The sequence below is a fragment of the Amphiprion ocellaris genome, chromosome 21 (genome assembly GCF_022539595.1).
Source record: "Amphiprion ocellaris isolate individual 3 ecotype Okinawa chromosome 21, ASM2253959v1, whole genome shotgun sequence".
NCBI lineage: Eukaryota > Metazoa > Chordata > Actinopteri > Pomacentridae > Amphiprion > Amphiprion ocellaris.
Window position 1 is genome coordinate 10,400,493 of NC_072786.1, and position 23,006 is coordinate 10,423,498.

General features: G+C 40.3%; 1 protein-coding gene across 3 annotated transcripts in view; it reads right to left on the reverse strand.

Annotated features, from left to right (window-relative positions):
- Nucleotides 1-7,786: 7,786 nt before the first annotated feature.
- Nucleotides 7,787-23,006, reverse strand: part of LOC111565695 (chemokine-like protein TAFA-5) — a 204,798-nt gene continuing 189,578 nt past the window's right edge. For 2 of the 3 annotated variants that reach the window (XM_055006531.1, XM_055006533.1), the window contains exons 4-5: nt 14,206-14,393; nt 7,787-9,097 (exon numbers count right to left, since the gene is read on the reverse strand). In XM_055006531.1, the coding sequence (XP_054862506.1) occupies nt 14,385-14,393 (9 nt within the window). In that variant the 3' untranslated portion in view covers nt 7,787-9,097; nt 14,206-14,384. The remainder of the gene's footprint in view (nt 9,098-14,205; nt 14,394-23,006) is intronic. The other variant, XM_055006532.1, reaches the window with a different exon arrangement.

Consider the following 23,006-nt stretch of genomic DNA (forward strand, 5'->3'; position numbering starts at 1 on the left):
CGTTAGTGCATGTGAATCCCTCCCATTGAAACTCCCATCCCCACACTTTAAAGCAGACCCACAGTGACCTGACACACTGCTTTAGAAGAGCGAAGTGCAGTTCAATATTCAGTGTTAATGTTAGTTAACCGTTCAGCTGTCTATTACTGTAAATTTTTAATAATATCCATTAATTTTAAGCATCTATTTCAGCCTTTCATTTAAAGTTATTTTACCTTTTCTGCTTGTTTTCAATACGTAGTGTTAATGTGTTGCAACTGATGGTTCAGGGCAGCTGCAATTTTGTATTTGGTTGTTTATTTTTCTTCTTAACACAAATATGAAGATGTTTTTAATGAAATAATATTTTATGTTTAGTGTGCCCTTCTTGTAGCTTCCCCCTGGCGACTGCATAAGATCCCCCTCAGTACCCCTAGTTGGCATAGAGGACTTTGTTGTGAGGCTTCAAAGATTTGCTCATGTCCTATTTAGACAAAAATAAACATTAGCTCAAGATGATTACAGGTGTCTGCATTTTAATGAGGCTTTATATTCGCAAATAACCTCCATATAACACGCTATTAGGATTACGCTCAAGCCATTAATTGTGTAACAATAAAACTATGAAAAGCAAATCCACGGCTCCTATATGGTCTGAACGGCTATACATGGTGCAGTCACCCCATCCAGATACTCTCAGGCCTCCTCAGCAGCACTACTGCAGCATTAATGAGCAGCGATAATGACTAAAGGCAGTTAGTTAGAGTTAAATGGAGCTTGAACACCCAGCTGACAATGAACCATTCACCACAGAGAGGTTGATCAGTGGGAGTAAAGGCGAAGCTCAGGCCTGAAGCTCTGGAGCTTAACCTCAGACTTCACACGTCAAACTCAACGCTGCAGCAAGAGAGAGGACAGCTACTACATACGCTAATTAAGGTTCTGATGCCAAATGTGTCAGGCTTGGTTTTAAGTGCAATACTTAGTCAGTTATCAGGTCAATTTTGTCTAGTTATTTCTTGATTGGTGCAAAGTTTTGGTAGAAATAGCCTCATCTCTTTCTTGCACTGATTTGGAAACACTCTTTTGAGATTTTGCTCTGTGTGACTTGGATTGCATCAGATAATCTGCAGATTTGTCAGCTGCATATTCGTACTGCTTCACCTCCACTTCCACCAGCTACCCACTAGCGCTCCCTTCTCTGCTACATGGAGCCGAGCAGATGGCGTACAGTGTGTTTAGCAGAGCCGACAACAGCTGCTTACTGTGGAACCGATGAAACTGAACCCCCCCCCCCCAAAAAAAGAGGTAATTGTAAAACCAAATCAATACCCTAAAACAGACTAGAAGGCTTCAAAGAGAGGAAGGAAACTGAAAAGCTGCGTGACAACTCTCTATAGGGTTGACCTCTTTCACATCAGTCATAGTTACGTGTTCCATCAGTAATAAAAATATTGATTGTAGCAGCTTTAAAGCATATACTGTTCCTGCTCATTAGCATTAATTCTTGATTAATGAAGTAATAAACATAGGTCGAACTTCAATAAACTGCCCATTAAGGGAAGAAATCAAGAACTTATAAATGAAATCCTGCTCTGAAACCACATGACTCCGGGTTATCATTTGTTCTGATTTAATATTTTGTATTATTAGCCACGCTGAGAAAACTCAAACCTCTTTATAGGTTGCAAATATCGGCTGGGCTTTGTGAAGTAAAAAACTGTAAGAACAGAAACAAAATAACAGCAGATCTTTAACTTTCTGATGGTCCTGAAACTACTAATCTGTAGTATGCTGTTCCTATACGTAAATTTGAGCTTAAGATTGCGACATTTCAGCCAAAAATTTGCTAAATCATTTGTTCTAACCAGCTTTTGTAAAAAATAAATAAATAAATGTAGATTAGAATGAATTAAATTTGGAGCTCATTAGTAACTCGGTTGTGACCAACAGTGGTATGACACAAATTTATGGCTTGAACTGCAGGCTGTGTTTTTTGTGAAACATTTCTAATCTGTACCATTTTCACCAGATTTTTTTTTGTTGTTGTTTTTTTGTAATTTTAACAACAAATAATCAATGAAATTTGCTCCATCAGTAATAAAATGTTGATTGTAGCAGCTTTAAAGCAGAAACTGTTTCTGCTCATTAGCATTAATTCTTGATTAGTAAAGTACTGTTTAAAAAATCCATGAACTGGCAATTAAAATGAAATAAAATGATAAATGAAATCCTCCCTTAAAACCACATGACTCTTGTTTAATCATTTGTTCTGGTGTCACCCGCTGAGGCAATATTTTGTATTACTGGCCACTCTGAGAAAAGCTAAACTGCTAATCTGTGACATTCTGTTCTCTTTGAAATCTAAGCTTAAAATCTGGATATTTCAACAAAATTTTGCCAAAGATAAATTGTTTGTTCTAATCAGATTTTGTTTAAAGAAAAAAAATCACTAAGATATATAGATTATTGTCGGCTGTGTATTTGTCGTAAAACATCTATACTCTATCAACAAATAATCTATGAAATTTGTTCCGTCAGTAATAAAAATATTGATTGCAGCAGCTATAAAGCATGAACTGTTACTGCTAATTAGCATCATGTATTGATTAATAAAGTAAGGTTTAAAAACTCCATAAACTGGCAGTTACAGTTAAATAAAGTGACAAATGAAATCCTGCCTTGTCACTCGTTGAGGTAATGTTTCGTCTCTCGTTGCCCTAACCTTGACGGATTATTGGCCGCGCTGAGAAAACCCAAACCGTTTTATAGGTTGAAAATATTGGCAGGGGAAGACATCCTTGTGAGGTAAGCAGCTGTGCTGGCCATATTGTGTATCGATCGGCCTTGTGCTGCGATGGCTGCACTTAATTAGATTTATATTGTAAACAAAGACTCACAGTATGAAATTTGAATTAGCCGGTAAATGTGATCCATCAAAGCAAATAATAATATTTTGTGCAGCCTGATGCACTATTGGTATTTCGGGAGATTTATCCGGGCTGTAAACGGAGGGAGAATCTTTTACCCTCAGGGTTTACTGCAGGCTGTGGAGCAGCATGCAGCCTCGCATGCTCCTTCCCTCCTCGTCTCTGCAGGCGTTGTGCAGTGAAAGGCTTGACAAATAAATGGATACATGCAGGAATTCAAACACTCTCCCATGAAACCTCAAGAAAAGAGCATTGAAGCGCCAAAAAAAGCCAAGCTACCTAAGGCACCGATCTACTCAGTCTAGATTATTTGCCCCAGCCTGACTCATGTCTTCATACTCTGCAGGGCTCCTTTGTGAATGTACCTGCTTATGGTCGTTGCTCCAGGAAACCCCACATTGTCCTGCCCTAATCGAATTAGAACGTGTAGCGGTATGACTCTAAACACCGTCAGGAAAACCTCAAGGATCTGGTGCAGTTTATTGGAATTCAATCTCATGTAATTAAACACTCCTCCCCCACATTGTAGCCCGTGGAGAAACTACAACAACAACAAAAATTCCCTCATTTCCGGCTCGTGATATTCCTCACGTAAACAGGATGATCCAGACAGTAAAAGTCAAGTATGGGGGAGCATGGCGGTTCAACGCAGGATTTAACCAGAGAAGCTGGGGTTAAGACCTTTGCTTCTCTGTGTTTACTTTGGAATCAAAAGACTTTGTCTCCTGCATGAAATCTGAGCAGATTCAGAAGGATTTCTGCCTCTTGTTTGGGGAAGGTTCACATATTCCCAGCGGTGTGATGTAGGATTAATAAAGGATGCAGCAGATACTCGGAACAAATACCTGCATGTACCTGGAAGTGCCTATAGTCCTGCTTTTGTTTTTTGTTTTTTTTTTTTGTTTCCCCCAGTGTGCAGCTCACATCTAAAGAGCTGCTGATGTGTATATCTGCTCCAGCGTTGCTGCATAATAGAGATATTGTGCACAACATGGTTTGGCTCTCAGGTCACAGAGAGGGAACAGGCAACTTTAGAGGAGCTTGACAACACTGTGGCAGACTGTGTGTCAGTGTGCATTGGCTCTGAAATTATTTTTTTCCATCGCGGCTGCTGGAAATGTGTGCTGTCAGGAGCTGTGCCGGGGTTATACTTAAACCCACTCAGAGTCTGTGATGGACTTAAAATGATGAACTGTGTTTTATATTTGGTTCAACCTGAGCCTTTGGACTTTTTCCCCTCTCAGATATACATTTAGATGTGTAACATTAAATCTGCACTTACTTGAACCCTCTCAGCCTCCAAACCTGCCAGCAGCTTTTTTTTTTTAGCAGTGTTATCTTTGGAAAACTGTCAAAATTACACCATTTATCAGAGCCAGGAATTGAAAAAAACAAAACTGTGATATCATTTGCCAAAAATAAACAATTTACGCTAACCGGGTTTGGTTAAAAAAAAAACAAAAAACAGAAAACTCTGAGGTCCTCTGCACAACTGTGACGTTGTTAGTGACTCAGCAGTGACCAATAGTCACATCAAAAAATCAACGGATTGACCTACTAGTTGTGTTTTAGTAGTAGAACATCTATATTATATAGAGTTACCACTTTACCTCATATTAACACCTGTGGGCACTTGGAAAAATGTTGATTCCAAGGATTTTTTTTTCATTTTTTGCACAACAAATGATCAATTGACATAAATTTTTTTCTTTTCCCTTGTCATAATATATGACATTATTCTTGTGGTATACTGCAAGAAAACACATTTGAGCTTTTTCTACTTCTAGTCATGGTTGTGCTGTTTCCACAGAGGTGCAGGACTTTATTTTGGAGTAATAAATGAGCCCACAGTGAGCAAAAATGTGAGAGTTCAGGGAGTTAAGTTGTATTTTGGACAATAACTGGCTTCCGGTTGTTACGTGACAGAATCACACGGATGAATATTAATGCTTTCACAGTGCATTCTATTTGTTTGCATCTGTTGCATGGTCAGAATCTTACGCAGTATTATTCATGTTTATTGCTGTCCAGTGAGAACACTGCACTTGTTGATTTTGACATTTTCTGACATATTTGGCTAAAATAAAGCCCTGAAATCCCCCTGGACTCTAAACAATATTGGAGATGCAGAGTTTTCACAACACAGTAACATCTGCCTGATTTATTCTTTAACTGGAGCACATCTAAGGACCTTGAATTGCTGCCGGAGCTGCAATCAACTTACGCATATCCAGAAAAAATATATATAGTCATATGTATTGAAAATTTAGCAGCTAAAACTGCTTTTTCTAAGCGACACTGAAGACAAAGCCATAATGAGCTCTGCGTAACTGTCAGGCCTGGTGATACAGCCATAATTACTCCGAATGTCGTCCTGTAAAGTCAACTCAATAGGCTTTGACTAATGTATTGGAAAACCACATGACAGCATTCATCAGCACACCAAAGAGTTTAGTGGGATGTATAATTGCATGCTCCTATAGATTAATGCCTCCAGCTGCTGAGATTTTCTGTCATTATTACCACCTGTTTACTGCGTGGAACTCATCTCACCTGCATCAGAGCTGTTATCATACTTTAAACACTTAATATAAAGGAGTAGTGTATTAAAAAAAAATCAATATTCTGATTAGCATGTTTCCCTTCTGTCCCCCCAAAAGATGAGAATCTCTCTTTAAATTGAGTTTCCTTAGTAGTTATGTCATTAATAGATGGTGATATTCCACTTGTACAGTATTTGTACAGTAAGTTGCACTTCACCCAAAGTGATTGAAATCTCTAGAACTCAGCTGAATAGTGGTAAACCCATATATATATATATATATATATATATATATATATATATATATATATATATATATATATATATATATATATATATATATATATATATATATGGTTTCCTTCAGAGATCTTGGAATATCCATTATTGGTGTACTCAGTACTACTAGCACTGTTACTTAGAGAAGCTGAAGATTGCAGTTCAAAATTCTATTTTTCTCATTAGAGTTGTATATTTATTGACATGATCAGAATGATTTGAAGTATTTTAGCTCAAGGGTGTAACCAGTTCAAAAAAAATAAAATCTCAGGTTAATAATAAAACTTTTAAGAGTACATATTACATGCTGTTACCCCTGTAGAGGTATAAGTTGTCAACTCGAACATCCACCTATCCATCTCATTCTAGTAAACATGATTTATTTAGAGAATTTCTTCCAATTTAGCACAATATTTACTCGAAGTGGAATTAGATTTTAGTTGTCAAAGCTGACTGTGACTACAGATTTGTGGTTAAACCTCAGTTAAACCAATTAAACTAATGATGTTTTATACCTAAAATTCAAAAGTCATATTCACTGAACATGCTATGTGTATATGTACTGAATGTTATAATGTTCTGCAAAGAGCACTTTTCTGTACATAAGTCAGCACCACAGGAGGAGCTGGTGGCCATATTTCACATTTGGTGGTCAAATATTAAAGTCCTTCAAAATCTTAAGTATATATATTATATGAGTCTGGACAGATATGGATATGAACTGCAAATTTACTGGTTGATGAAGGCGAATAACCTCATGGCCATAATTCTAGTTGACGTGTTCTTCAGTTTTACCCAGTGTGAGGTGGTTGTTGTTGAAACTCTTGTCTTACAGTATTCCCCTCTCCCAGACAGCTCAGTTGTTTGTTGAGTTTGTAGCTACATGTTGTAGTGTTGATAGTATCATTATGTTATGTAGCATTCCCATCATGTTATGGGAAGTAATATTACCTATTACTGCATAAGTGGCCGTTAGTTGCTATGTTTCTGTAGAAGTGATTTGCAGCCGACTGGTGTGAACTTGAAAAGTTCATGTGCACTACAATTAGAACATTTTATAGCCTGTAAAGTGTTGCTTACCTCCATGGTACAGACAGATAAATGTGATATTCCATGTTTTGAGTTAACCTTCTTTCGAAAGCAGACATGTGTACATTTCTTGTCAGGTTTTTTTTTGCATTCAAATAATCCCCTCCTGCCTTAAAATGACTTAGATCTACCTCTACACCTTTGTATTTTTTAGAACATATGTGGTACAGAAAGCCTAAACCTAAAAGTCGACTGAATTGGGTCCATAAGTTTGCCACATATGAAACTTTGTGTCTCTGAATCCACGTCTTTGTCGTCAGTATGCTTCAGTTTCAAGGTGGAAACGCTCAGCCGTGGCGCTCACTGCTTATTCTGCTCATTATAATGTCTTTCATCATGTAAAAAAAAACACCATATGGACATGTTAACAACGTGATTTTCACCGGAGGGGGTCTTTAAGAAATGCAAACATTTTTTCCAGAACGTATGCAAAAATAAAATGAGTCCTTATTTCCAGCATCCCCCACCTTCATAGTTATGCACCAGGCACCTCCTCCTGTTAGTCAGTGGTGTAGCTCAGGAATAACCTTGACTAAGTGCATCCCAGTACTGGTGACTGAGGTTGCTTTGATGCTTCTTTTATATTTTCCCACCGAGCCTCGTAAGTGATCACCCCAGAAACGACAGGATCATAAACCCTCCCGATTGCCTGGAAAAGAAAACTCTCTCTTTTTTGGTGCCAGAAAATTCATTAAGACCAGAGTAAGATCAATTGATTTTCCCTTTGATGACCTTGAACACCAGGACCATCTACATTTGCAGGGGATGTTTCCTTTCATGTATTTAATTTATTCTTAAAATATTTCATGATAAAAAAATGTATGTAAATGACTCTAATACTTCTGCAATGCTTCCTCTGCTTGTCACTCTGTCTCTCCTCGTCGTATTCCTCATCAACCGGGCGGAGAGAGGCTGGATTTGTGCGAACAAACACAAGCACAAAAATAAATTAAGAGATCAAAACCCATAGAGAGGAAATGAGTCAGTATTCCACACCGTGTACAATACAATATCATAGCAAATTAGCAGATTTCAATGGCTTCCACTGACTACCATAGATTTACAATGTTCAGTTGGCTGCAGATCAGTCCTCGATAAATTGTGTCACTTTCCTTTTTTTTTTCCCATGAATGGTTCTGATAGACAGTGACTTGTAGATGACCATGAAAAGAAAGCGGCTACTGAGGTGTGAACAGAAAAACCTGGGACTACGAGCCAGCAGTCATGAGAACAACAGCATTTGTTCACATCCTACTAAACTGCCATTGTGACCACATTTTAAGTCCAATAAGCATCTCTACAAAGGTACAACATATAAAACTGTTAAATATATAACTTTTTAGGGCCTTTCAAAATACATTTAATGACATTTCTTTACTCTTTCTCATCAGACTCAACAGCACTTATACTCTCTGTAGATATTTATCATCTCTTTGATATGATTCCTTTTTCCAACCCGACAATCCTTCCTGCAAGATGTCCCAACCGTAGCTACTGAAAAATGCAAATCAGATTTTTTTGATACACAGTTATACGTATGTAGTACCTATATCTTCCAGGTCCAAAATACAGTGGTGGGCTTAGTCTGAGAAAAAAAACTGTCTGGAAAGGTTTTCAAAAGTACTCCTTTGATTGTATGCCACCGGGTCCCAAAGGTTCGGTTTGTGTCTCCATGTGGGCAGTCGTCGGTCGGTGGCGACACAAGAATCATGTCCACAAAGTGTCTTTGTGTCTTTACCGGATGGTCCTCTCCATCGCAATGATCATATTTGTTGTTTTTGCTCTTTGGTCTATAAAAATATGGGAGGTTTACTCCAGCAGAAGGCCTATTCACAGCAGAGAGCGCTCAGTTTTTTTTTTTGACGGCCTCGCGAGATGGTCCGAGAAGCAACAGGGTTTGGTCTGTAAATGATCCCGTCTATCCTCTGCAACTCCTGCACTAGAGTCTAGGAGAAGAGACGTGGGGAATCCCTTATTTAATTGCGGTTAGCAGCTCCAAACAGTGGACTTCCAATGAGGCAAAAAAGAACCACTCGTGGGATTTTAAGGTGTCCGATTCCTCCGTGGCGCGAGCAGGTGCTGCTAATTTCACAGAGCAGGCAGATACAGTGGAGAGGAGGTGGACGCAACATGTTGACCCAACGACAGATAGCAGGAGGGAGCCGGTCACAGGAAATAGGAAGTGTTTTATAGCCAGTTTATCCAGTGTACAGGGGAGAGCAACACTCCCTCAAACAGTCACTCCCTGGTTTTCCCGTCGCTGGCTGTGTTATGAGACCTGTGAATGAACAAGAACAAAGCAAACATGAGATTACTGGTTTAGCATGCAGCCGCCGTCACTCTCAGCTCCTGAGAGAACTTTCTGAAAGTGTATTTGGGAAAAAAAAATCACTTTAATGACCGAACTTATTTGCATTTTCTTCATTCAGCCTGTATAATAACACTTTGTGTTTTGAAAAACACTGTATAAATGAAAATATTACAGCAGTTTTTGCCATTTAACAATTCAAATATGCGGTATTGACTTTTTCATTGCTGTTTACACATGGCTGCTCTCTCTAATAAGTATTATTTTCTCTCCTTTTAAAGTTTGAAATATGTCTATTTGCTTTCTGACTGATATTTAGATGAGAAGATTGACACCACTCTTATGAATTTACATTAATTCAACTTTGCAAAAATAGTGAAAGCAGAACAAAATGATGAGCCTGGCTCTGTCATACGATTACAAAACACTTAGCAGCACCTCAAAAGCTCACTGATGAGGATGTTGCAGGTTAAAAATGACAGATTGCTAATTGGGAGTTATGTATAACAATTCAAGGTGTTGGTGAGCTTTAAAGGGGTTGCCAGGGAGTTTTTGTTACCTTCATATAGACCTTTCCTGTATTTCCAGGCTTTATGCTAAGCTAAATCTGAAAGTGGCATCAGTCTTCTTATCTGCAAGAAATTAACATGTATTCCTTTTCCCTAAAAAAGGCAATTAAAGTTGAAGGTTCGCTGTTTCTTCTTTGCAGATGGTGCTCGACATGTTTACAAACCCAGAGAGCATCACAAGTGTTGCAGGAGCACATGGAGCAGAGTATCACTGCACAGAGAGACTGCTTCAATGGGTGTCATGACCAAATTAAAATCAGGTATGCTTTTCATTTTCAAAGCACAAACTCATAACTTCTTGATCAACCCATGTATTTATCTGTGAAATACGGTTTCGTCTTCGAGTTAGATGAGGAGGTTGATGCCATTCTTTTTACTGTGTCTTAAAGTCCCTCTTTGGTCATTGAGTAAACCTCTAAAAATGCATCTCTGTGAAATGAATTTTGCATATTTAGATTTTTGTTGCAAGAAATTAATCATTTTCTGACTGAAAATGTGTTAGATGTAACCTTACAGTGCAGATCTATGAAAATCTCCACCTCTTTCTCTGCTCACCACCACTCCAGTTTATCTAAAACTCTGCTCAAACACTATAAAACTGTTCAAGTTGTAATACTGGGATAACTCAGCCATCCATGTTTGAACCAGAAACAGATTCTGAAGAAGAATAATGATACAATCAAACAATGTGAGCTGACAGTATTGATTCCTAAAGTTTAGTTTTTGAAACTGTCAATCATACACTGTGGTTTAAGGTGGAAATGCTCAACCTTGACATTACCTGCTTAATTTGCTCATATTCTATCTTCTAATCTATAAGAAAACACAATGTATACATTAACAACAACATAAAAAACAACTTTATCAAGGTTAACAAAAAATCTTCTTAGGGGTCTTTAAATATGAAGCCACTGAAACTGAAAACAGGGAGAAACAGTAAAACTCGCTCTTTTTGAGGGTCATTTTTGCACAATTTGTATGGATTTAAAAAAAAAACAAACATTGTATAACATCTCATTTGTTTAATCTGTGCAAAAAACAAAGTGCACCTTTTCCCCTCTCCCCAGTGCTCTCAGTCTTCATGCTAAACAAAGCTAACCTGCTGCCAGCTGTAGCATTATATTAAGCATAAAGGATATGAGAGCGGCCGATCCTCTTATTAAACTCTCAGCAAGGAGGCAAATAAGCCTGGTGATGTGAAACTATTCTTGAAAAGAAAAGGCATCTTTTTAGGGTATCGCTGCGTACATCCTGTGCCATGTTTATGTGCACCTATTGCTCCTCAGCACAATGAGGATGTTAATTACGGCGCTCTGGTAGCATCATAAAAGCGCTTTGCGAGTCAAATATTTAGAACTCTTCAGCGGGTGTAACCAATAACAAAGGCGGTCTCGCGGTGCAGAGCCTGAGAAACAATTAATCCAGCGCAGGAAGACAAATCTGGAAGCCTCCTCACCATCTGGCCCCCGCCAGTCACACATCCAACTTGATAGAGGTGCCGACGCCTTCCAAGAACCGCTGCATCGACACTGAAGCTTAATTCATAATAATGAACTCTTGATGATTTCACAGGGTGCATATTGCCATGAAAGGGGCAGGTGTTGGATGGAGTACTAGCATGTATCACAGATGACAATGTCCTGTGCTCTGGGAATAATAAACCCTCAGTGAGCTCAGGTTTTCATAGAGATAATGTCATGGTTTTGTTGGAGCTGGGCATGAAATGACCCAGAGGTAACACAGCTTAAAACAGGGCCATGACTGCGCTAACTGCTTGACTATGACCGCTGCCAGAACAGGTGTTTGATCCCAGTGTGAGCTCAGTCGGCGTCTTTTAGTGCCTCCTAGTGGGCCAAGTGAGACTACACCGAGTGTTCAAGGAGATAAAATGGAAGGAGGGCACAATCACTGCATGGAGGCATTGTTGTGGAAGATGAAAAAATGCAATGCAAATGAATTTAAGGCATAGATGCGGTCTTGTTTTATGCAATCTGCTGCATAGTCTGTGTCTACCATGGTAATTTCCTTATATTCGCTTTCTTTTTTTTCCCTTCCTCACACCCACACTGTGGCAAATGGTTCCCCATAAATCTCACACACAAATCTCATCTCAGGGAAATGCAAGCCTTCTATTAAAAAAAAGGGAACGAATGTCAGATGAATATGAGATGAATTTGCCCTATGAATAAAATTCACAGGCCCTAGGTGATTATTACCTCAGGTTTATCAGGAAACGACCATATTACTCTATTTTATATCTTATAACAGCAAGCGAATATTTTACATTCTGAAGCCGGAGAAATGCAGAGTGGAAGGGAAATGTGATGCAGCGGCAGTGATGGTCTGGCTGGACAAACTTTGAGTACAGTGGTCTGACTGTTCAAACAAGCTGTCCAGTAGAAAGGGAATTAGACTGTCGAGTGAGACTGATAACTGCTGGAGGTGTCATAGTAACAGAAGGCAGCGTCGTGGACAGAATCCATCTGTGTGCATGTGCAATTTGTGCAGGCTTCTCTTGTTATGGAGCAAGGCAGGCGATCCACTCGATGCGTATCGATGTGTTCCCGGCAGCGTTTCGATCGAGGACAAGGAAAACATTTGATTTCAGGGATGTTACGTAGCAGCCTCCCGTCTCGAGGGCCGAGCCGGAGTGCTTTGATGTAAAAATGCGTTTGTTATGTGCACTCAAGTGAAGGTGCAAGCAGCCGCATCTGTTCAAGCTAAAGAAAACTGTATTCACAATACATATGGAGCTGCTCACCAGCTGGGAGTTGCGGGAGTGAAATGCAGCCGAACCATATGGCCCTGGCTTGACATTTTCGCTCTCTGAGCGAACTCTCGCTGACTCCCTTCAAAATGTCACCGTGTCGTGACCCTCGGAGAACATGCGAACGGGCGAGCAAGAAAGAAACCTGACCTACTTTGCCTCTCCAAACTCTGTATTGAGATAGATGTGAATAATGCGGAATCTCAAGCGGTTGATTAAGTGATTTGCGATTAAATGATATTTCGCTGAAGAAGACGAGGTGTTTCTGCAGCACCAGCTAATGGAGTAAAGCCTTCTCACTAATCCATCATTGTAAAGTGCCCCTGCTTTTTGCGTCACCTCGCCGTCCTCGTTTCTAATACTTGTTTCTGCCGTCGCCGTTTGATGTTAAGTCTCGCACGCTCGCCTCTAGATTGTAGCACGCCAGCGAGCACAATAGCGCTCCTGATGAATATTCATATGTGAACTCGTAGGTTAGGGATGATCCACAGGTTAATAAGGGACAGGAAACTGCTCATTACATGCTGTGAAGTTGGATAACGCCTGAAGCACGATGCTGAGATGAAAATACATGAACATGTATGCACGGGCCTCCAGACGCTAGGCCCCATTCCACATTAGGAGAGAGTTCAAAGCTATCTGGGGTGTTATGTCATTATCAACCCTTTCATACTGCATTTCATCAGAACATCAAAGCAAACACAGTTCACTATCTGCATTCTACAATATGATCAGAACTTAATGCTCAAGAGGGAACATTAGAACAGATTTAACCGCGGAGGCGTCAAGCACTAACAACAAAATGTTACTGATTTGTTTTAGACGCCTGAATTGTTGCCAGCGCAATACATTGTACTGTGTAGATGAAATCTGCTCATACAGTGAGAGCTACTGTATTACATGCCACTGTATAAGATCAGATGATTGCAGGCGATACAGCATTATGTTCCTCTCTGCTCTATATTAAGGGATCAAACGTTCAAATCCAATCTTAGATGGCCTTTTCTGGGAGTAAATAGGCAATAATCTTCTTTTTGATGCACTGTGCTCTGCGGAGTTCACTGACTGCATTCCACCCTGTGCTATTTATAGTTTCAAATCTACTGAAGACTCACTGTCTGGACTGGAGAAGCAGCAGGATCAAATTTTTCCTCAAAAGCGAATTATAACATGGGCCATAAATGCTGAAAATATTGACCAACGGATGGAGCCGGGTTTTTCGAAAACTACGAGAGCGGGCATTTTTATGACTTTGGCCTCATCCCTTTTACGGCACCGTACATTAAATTTACTACGCGGCTACTCTCTATTTCCCAATCACATGTATTAATATCAGAGTCTGCCTGGCGTCTTGTTTTATTTGAGCGCACAGACGCCATCTGACACAATACTTTAAAGACAATATACGAGACGTGCCAATAAAGCGGGCTGAGAATAAACCGTCGGGGGTTTACTGGTTGTGCTGCACACATGGATTTTCTTTGGTTAAACACGCACTGGGGAAATCCTGAGCTTATGGAGAAATGAGTAAGCCAAATAGAGATATCAAACAAGCAGACAGTTGTTTATATTGTATCTGGATTTATGTGTGTGCACATGCGAGTCCGTGCTTTGTGTTGTTTTTATGTTCTGCTGCAGCTTATGTTCTGATAAACCCTTAATATCGGCAGTAACTACTAAGATATCTGGCTTACAGACAAGATCGAATTTGCAAAACTAGATTTCTGGGGTTTTTGTTGTACCTTGTTGCCTCCATAAGGCCCTTGTGTTGCTTCCTGCCTTTGCGGGACCAGGGTAAAGGTGGAGCTGTTGTGATGGTGGTGGTGGTGGTGGTGGTGTTGGTAGGTGGATTTTGGCTGTCTGTCAAGGGGTCATCAATGCTCTCCATAGTGCAAGAGTGTCGAGGGGGACTCTTGTCGCGTCATAGAGCCTGAGGGGAGAGAGGAAGAGGGGGAAGGCGGTTTGGTTATCAAGCTCAAGGATGCAGATTTTCAATTTTAGTGTTTTTTTCCCTGATTTATACACAGTCACACCACCATCGCCGCCACCACCATCATCATTATCCAATCTGTCTTATTAACGTGCCTATTTGGATTTGTCTGAAGCCCGCAGAGCTATTTTGCGCTCGTGTATGTCAGAAGGAATCTGTTCTGTGTTGAATGTGTTCTAGTGTTAAATATAGGAGTGTGGGAGGAAAACAGGGTCTGCGTAGAAGAAGCCCACACAGAAGAAAACAGAAAGAGGCCTGGTGTTCCTTCAGTGGCTTGTTAAGCAATAAAATGAAAAAAAAAATGGAAATAAATAATTCAGAAATCATTTATTCATTCATAATTCATTATTTTGTGTCATTTAACATAATAAACACTGAAAGTACATCTTAGTTAAGTGCAGTGGTCTATAAAGTTCTTTAGTCCAAAGGGGATGGTAACATCAGTGTGTCTGCCATTTCTATCAAGACTAAAATACCATAACAACTATTGAATGGATTGTAGTGAAATTTGGCACAGGCTTTCTGCAAAGTTTGGTAAATCGCTGGCTTTTTCCTGTAGCACCCGTAACAGGTCAGAATTTACATTTTTATGAGGTCATATTGAAATTTTATAAAGACATTCATGATCCTCAGAGGATGGAGCCTGTGAACTTTAGTGAACTTGTGCCTTTTTTCTGGAGCACCAGCAGAGGTTCAAAGTTGTATTTTTCATGAGATCTTACTACAATTTGTAGAGACATTCATGGTCTCCAGACAGACAACAAAGCCAGCTAACTTTGGCGAACCACTGTCTTTTTCCTGTAGCAACAGCATCAGGTCAAAGTTTAAGTTTTTTATGAGATCATACTGCAGTTTTGTAGAGACATTCATGGTCTCCAGAGGACAGAGCCTCTGGACTGTGCTTAACTACTGCCTTTTTCCTGGCGCATCACCAGCAGGTCAAATTTTTCTTTTTTTGAGACGATATTGCAGTTTTGTAGAGACATTTATGGTTCTCAGAGGATGGAGCCTGCGAGGTTTGGTGATATATTGCTTTTTGTCCTTCAGCCCCAGCAGCAGGTCAAATTTTCACTTTTTCTGAGATTATATCCCAATTTAGTAGACACTTTCATGGTCCTTAGAGGATGGCGCTGCGGACTTTGGTAAACCATTGCTTTTTCCATGTATCACCAGCAGAAGGTCAAAGTTTTCAGTTTTTCTAAACTTACATCAGAATTTGTAGCCACATTCATGGTCCTTAGAGGATGGAGCCTGTGGAGTTTGCTGAACTTCTGCCCTTTTGCTGGAGCACCATCAACAGGTCAAAGTTTTATTTTTTATGAGATTGTATTGCAATTTTGGCAAGACAATTATGACCCCTTGAGGACGAAGCCTGCAAACCTTGGTGAACATGCATGGAGCCTGTGGACTTTGCTGTTACATTTCCTCCAGCACTATCATCATGTCAACATTAATAGCATCACTGTACAGTAAGAACCAAGTATTTCCAAAACTGGGGATTTTTACATTTTGCAGATCTGATGAATTACTGTAAGAAAATTCTCTTCTACTCCTTGAGCTAAATAAACTATTGAAAACCCTCTGGATTATTTGGCAAACGCATCAAAACTAGGTCTTTTTTTTCACTTTCAGTTTCCTGGAAAGTAGATGTTTTGGACAAACTTGCTTTTCTGAAAATTGAACTTAGCCTTTGGTGCAGATGTTTCGTCCTTGCATGTGTGCTTTTGTTGTTGCCTGCTTGTCAGAATAAACCTGCTTCTCATGGTGCTAACACAAGCTAGCAATCAGTTCCTCCTTTATAAAGTCAATTACCTTGTTTTTTGCCGAATGGAAATGCCTGCAGCTCTGGAACTGAACATTGTTGACACTCAGGCTGAAACACGACAGGAACTCTTCCACTGGCCAGCAGAGGCTTTGAGTTTAAGCAACACTGCTCACTTAGCAGATCAATCCCACAAGCTCCTAGGCTTGTTGATAAGAACTTAGAAAGACAGGCTTTTCCGTTCTTCATGTCAATTCCTCTCACCTCTCTCTCTGCTAACAGTCACAACATCTCTCCAAGCTTCCCAAAATGGAGGACTTGGTGTTTTCCAAGCCATGCGATGTGCTGATTTGGCTCCCTCTAGAAAGAAGCTGGCGGACAGACCTAATGGTTAGCAGCAACAGGGTTTCTTTCTCTTTCTCCCTTTTCTCTCGGCCTGTCTGGGGTGGCCAAGCAGCTGTCTTCTTAGTGGTGATTCTGTTCAACTCACTGTTGGATGTGCCTGGAGGGCCCAGAGGGATCAATTACCAAGGCCTGTACCAACCCGCAGCCATAGGGGGAAAGGCATAGTGATAGTGGGGCCGATCCCATCAGACCCAGGATGAGCCGGATCCACAGAGGGATGGAGAAGAAGAAGCGATGGAGGGGGGGATGGAGGAACTGTGGGGGAGGCCCTCAGCACTTACTTACAAACCCCAATCGAAGGAGCTTTTTCATACTCGGTCAAATGCACGCTGTCACTGGCAGAAGTAGAAATGCGTAAATACTCTGGAAGCTTACTGAGACACAGACTGGCCTGGGGATTGTCTGCTGCAAACAGAGCCCTTTGTAGGAGGAGATGTTCATGTGGAGGTCAAAACAGCCTTCATCTGCATGCATACATACGAAGCTACAGTGTGTAGAATAAGCATATGCATGAGCTCATATTATCAAATATTATAATATCCTTTCCTCACTTGTGGAGGCTGCAGTATGGACTCTCTCCTCCTCTTTGTCTGTTTTCTGCTCTCAGTGAAAAAGTCTTGATTACAGTAATCACGGTCTTTCTCTCAGTTGGTGCCACTTCTGCTCGTAGCACTTTGTTCACAGCCTAAATACCCCAATCAGGGTCGCCCTAATGGAACATATGATTAAGACGTCGTTAGACAGCTCAGGATTTTGTAACCATTTCACTTGTTTTGGAACTGTCTTACACATTTCGAGGCACTGCAATGTCGGAAGACACCATGACAGAAAAATTCTCTTTTCAGCGACTGTAATAATCACTTGACAATACTGGCTATACTCTATTAGGTGCTATGTAAACAGCAGGAAAAGAAGTCTCCTGACAGCCTTTTCTTGCCGTTTCATTTTAAGCTTTTATAAATTGGTGAAAGAAAATCTACTTTCCAAAGTAATGTCCTTTTCTATTAACTCGATGGGCACTGAAGGACTTTGCAAGAGGCACTGTTTGATGTGAACCAGCTGAAAATGACTTAACGTTTTATGCTGCTTTACCTCTGACTGGCTCAAATCTCTTTCTGTCTTTCAGTCACACTGCTCTTTTCTTCCCTTCGCGCTGCTCCTCTGCCTCCTTTTTTGAATCCTGCCTCTTTCTCGCCGAGCTCCCTGCGCCGACACATGCAGAGAGAGATAGCTCCTTGTGCCGTTTCATCTGCCAGTCTAAAATGGTGGAGGGCACAACGCAGAGCATCCTCCTCTCTGGAGAGAGACAGCAGTAAGCCTTTCACTGAGAGGAGGAGGTATAGGAGATGACTGCTGAGACTACATATCGCTTTGCTGAAAGAGAGCGCCTTGCAAAGGCAGCAAACGCAGCATTTGACTGTACTAACTCTGTGATAAAATGTATATTCAAGTCATTTAACATCATGGGGTGCAGAGAGTATTGTGGCAGTGACAAATTAACCCCTAGATGCCACATGAAAGTGTTTTTTTCTGGCTGTTTTTTCAGATCATCTTGCCTGGCACCAAGACAAAATGCTGTCCGGATGCTGTGACTATTTTATCTTTTTAGACATCATATTGATCCGTTTTTAAGTGTTTTGAACAACAATTTAATTAAATTCAGAGGGTCAGAATCAGTTGGCTGTGGGTGGGTTTGATCTCCATTCTCTCAAATAGCTTTCAGTGATTCAATATTTTGCTTAGTTCCTGATATATTGTTGACATACCTGTCAAAGTTTCTATTCCAGGACAACACACACACACTGCAGTGGTTGATTTGGGGGGAAAAAGAGGTCCTTGGTGTAAACTCACACTAAAACACCACGTTAAATGATTCAAAATGTGTCGTCTCCGGCAGACATTTCAACATATCCGGCTAAAACGAGAACCTTGTAAAGGCTTGTTAAATATTAATACAATGGCTACATACATGATATCATGTGAAAATACTGAGACTAAAGTTGCATGTCAAAGGCTAAAAGCCCTCACTAGCTGGGAATCCATGTAGAAGACATGAAAATAAAAGAGCAGCATTGTTCTTGTATTGTGTACAGACGGCTAACAATAGTGCTGAAGTAGTGCATGATGAAAAATAATTGAATTAAAATTTCATTATTTCCAATGAAACCTGGATGGTTTGGTTCATGATAGAATAAGATATTTGGACAGCAGCATAATGATTGGATTTACACTTAAGTGGGTTTAAATTCTCACTCTGATTAATTTTAAATTGAGAAAAAGATTTGAGGATGAGAATTAATCTCCAATATGGTTTGCATGTCAGCTCCAGTATTCCGAATGCTTCAGACCTGAATGGGTATTTTCTTAAAGTCACCTGAATAACGCAGTTAGTTAATGACATGTCATTTACCTCTGGAAAGAAACATGAGGCTACAACTGCTGGGGGTTGTCTAGATAAAGAAAATAATATAAAAATAAGCATCGTCACGTTTTCTTCCCTATTACATGCCAATAGCCCCCAATCTGTGTTTTTCACCGCTGCTACCACTTTAGAGTCATGAAGTACTTTAAGTTTCCACCTTGTCATCAGTCCAAGCAGAGAAATCTCTAACCTTACACTTCATCATTACTCTGCTTCCTCTTAGTATTTTCTTCAACGAAGCAACCAACCTGCTACTTTAAGCTAATTCTGGCACTTGCATGCTCAGTGCATATGACTCTATTTCAAAAAAGATGCAAAATCACTGGACTCGATATATAAGACGGATGTAGGCACCAAGACGTCACCCATTAGTTTGTGGACTTGAAGCCTTTGGCATTTGGTCATCTTTGCCTTTTGAAACCAGGCGCAGTGAGTAAGGGATGAGTCTGACTTCGCACTTGAGGACATTAAGCACATTAAAAGGAGTAGCAGAATCACCATTTTCCTCTAAATAGGACCACAATTTATGATATAAGACCATTCTGTATTCACAAAATCTTGAAACTAGCAATTGAGACTATGCATTCGTCAGAAAAATGTTTAATGAGGTAGCAAATCCAGGGAGAAGTGGAGTCAGTTTCTCATAGGCTTCTATACAATCTGACTTTAGGAGTTGCCCCCTGCTGGCTGTTAGAAAGAATGCAAGTTCAAGGCAGTTTAGCATTGGCTTCAGATTTCAGACCCGAAGGCTTACATTCTTCTGGATGGAGATTATTTTCATTTTAAAAAGCCAGAGATAGCGAGTATCTCTCTAATTATAGCTGCATAAACACCACTTCAACATGTGGACAGATTCAGAGCTTGACAAGCAAAAATTGGACGCTTGCTGTCCAGGGGCATAACCCAGTGAATCATTTGCAAGAATGTCGTGACTGAAAGTAATGTTATGACAGATCTTCCTCACCAGTGTTCCTGTAGGTGATTATGACATCCATAAGGGTAAGTCCTGTGTTTTGTTGCATCTCCTGTGCATTTTATCGTCTCATTAATGCAGTCGTGTGAACCCCTGTGGTGCTCATTTACAGTTCTACAGCTTATGTTCACGTGAGGAATTTCATCTTGTGTTAGGTCAGTCCTTCAGAGGAGAGACTTGTCACTGTATCAGCCTGATACTGAAATAAATGACTCGCTCCAGCTTCGTGTCTACCTCCACTTGATGTGTGTCCTTCTCAGCCGCTGTGTGCCGCTACTAAAAGTAACCTCAGTCAAAACGTCACTGTCAACAATAAGCAATGTACATATCAATCTTCATATGTTTCATCTGGGGCCGGCCTTGAAGAAATCCATATTGTGTTTTTTTATTGACAGGAACAACTGTGTACTCCTCACAGCAGGGTCAGACTAAGATAAATGCATGGGGAGAGGGGGTTGGTGGTGAGAGACAGTGGGGGGAGGGAAGGAGAAGATGTGAAAGAAATATAAGATGGAAAGTGAAAAAGCGTCTGAGGAGAGGCGAAGAGGTTATGTTTATATGTCAAATGGTGGCCGCTTATATGAGTGACATTCTGTAGGTGGAGGGAGGACGAGCGGCATACATCTAATCCATCTCGCAACTCACACTGAGCTGTGTTGCCAAATAAAGGTAGGGAAGGGGTCAGTGGTGTGAGGAGAGGTCAGTGTTGTCATCCCAAACAACAGTCTCCCTCTGTTTGACAGAGAAAACAACAAACTCACAAACATTTGACCAACACACAAACTGCTTCCTGACATTTGTCCAAAATAGCCCTTTATGGGGCTATGGGGCTGAGTCAGATTGACTTGGCTTAGTCAAATGCCCCGAGGGATATGTCTGTTTGTCTGCATTGATGTTTTCGCACAAACACCTGACAGACAGGTCGGACATGCTCACTGGACTGTGCACAGCCAACAGTCATCCTCAGGCAATATAGGGGTGGCTGCAGTTTGGGTTTAACCTTGAAAAGCCTTAGGGAAGGGGCCCTTTTGTTCAACGTTAACCAGAGGGAGATTGAGCAGTAAATAGTTTGTTTTGTTTTTGTGGCTTATTCTCCCTTGGGCCTGCAGATAACAAGGGGTTTAGGTAATATTCGCTCGGGGAGAAGTGGCCTCTAAACTTCAGTGCATTTGGGCAATTTTAGGCCGTGACACAATGTCCTAAATCCTCCTCAACTTGCACGAGATTGAAGGCAAGGCAGCGGTCACATTAGGCCAGTCCATCCATCAAATAAATTAATATTTTAAGAAGAATTTTGAACAATGACCCGAGTCTGCTTGTTGCCTGTTATTAGAGTCCTTGACAGTGAAAGCTGCTTAACCAGACACACACTTACACACACATGGACTGGCAAAGATGAGTGCGCATAGCTGTCCAGCCATTTGACTAGCTGTCACCCAGTTTAAAGGAGCCAATGAAGCAAGCAAGAAATACCTGTCACATCCTGCATATTGTCAGCATAAGCCGATGAGAGCTACATTGACTGACATCCTAAGCAGGATGTGAAATGTACATGTAGGCCAGAGCGTACTGGGCCAACCTTGGCAGTGAAAGTGGGGAAACATATTCACTACTCTGGATATGAAAACACTAGAAAATGCAGACCGACACTCATCTGTAAGAGCATGTAATAATACATATGCAATGGATCTGTTTGGTCACCACGCAGTGCCTATAAAAAATATTTTCCTCATTTATTACTTTTCAGCATATAGTCAATATAATTTGGATGTTTTTAAACAGGAATTTACCAAAAAAAAGATTCTTTCATGTCAAAGTGAAAACATATTTTTAACAAAGTAAGGTCAATTAATCAAATAATTCAAATATCAATAAAATAAGTGATTACATAATTATTCACCCCCTACATGTCAGTATTTAATAGATGAACCTTTGGCCACAATTACATTTATCCCTTGTGAATGGGTCTCAATACCCCTGCACATCTGGACACTGTAATTTAACCTTATTCTTCTGTTCAACTATTCAACTGTTCTAGATGTCAGATTACACTTAGATCGTAACTGATCTGTCCTTTTCAATTCCAGCCACAAATTTTCAACTAGATTGAAGTCTGGGCTCTGACTTGGCCACTCAAGAACATTCACCTTGTTCACTTTAAACCACTTCTGTGTAGCTGTGGCTTTAGTTTTCTTGCAGATTGCATCAGATTGTCCTCTAGGATTTTCCTACACGTTCATTTTACCCTCTACCTTCATAAGCCTTCCAGGGCCTGTTGCCGAAAAACATTCCTACATCATGATGCTGCCACCACCATGCTTCAAATCATAATGCTGCCATCTCCATCTTTCACATCATGATGCTGCCACCACCATGCCTCACATCATGCTTCATGGTGCGGATGGTGTATTTGTGATGACGTGCAGTGTTTGCTTTCTATAAACATACTGCCATAGTCTGATTGCCAAAACGCTCAGTTTTGGTCTTACAATAGTATATGCTCCTATCAGTTAAGATGCATTGACTGTACTCAGATGATCTCCATCCCACTAATTGTGTGACTTCTTGTACCAGTTGAATGCACGTGTTGATCTGAGTGACTCACTGTAATACTTATGCAGTCCTTTATTTTACATTTCAGATTTTTGCTTAATTGACATTACTTTGTGGAAATATGTTTTCACAATGTTTTATTTTTTATTTTTTTTTAAAGTCTTGTCAAAAAAGCCACATTAAATTGACCATGATTCAGTATGTAAAAAGCAACGAAAGGGGAAACCTCCAAGGGGGTGAGTACATGTTATAGGCATTGTATTTGCATACTCAACACACACTGCATCTGTCAAAATTAATAAGTGGATCCAGCTACAGTATGTTTCCGATGAGTGTGTGTGTATGTGTGGTCTATATCTGCCTGCCCAGATAACAAATTACATTGCAGATAGAACATGTAACGGCTGTCACCATGACCAGGTTCATGCTCAGGTTTGT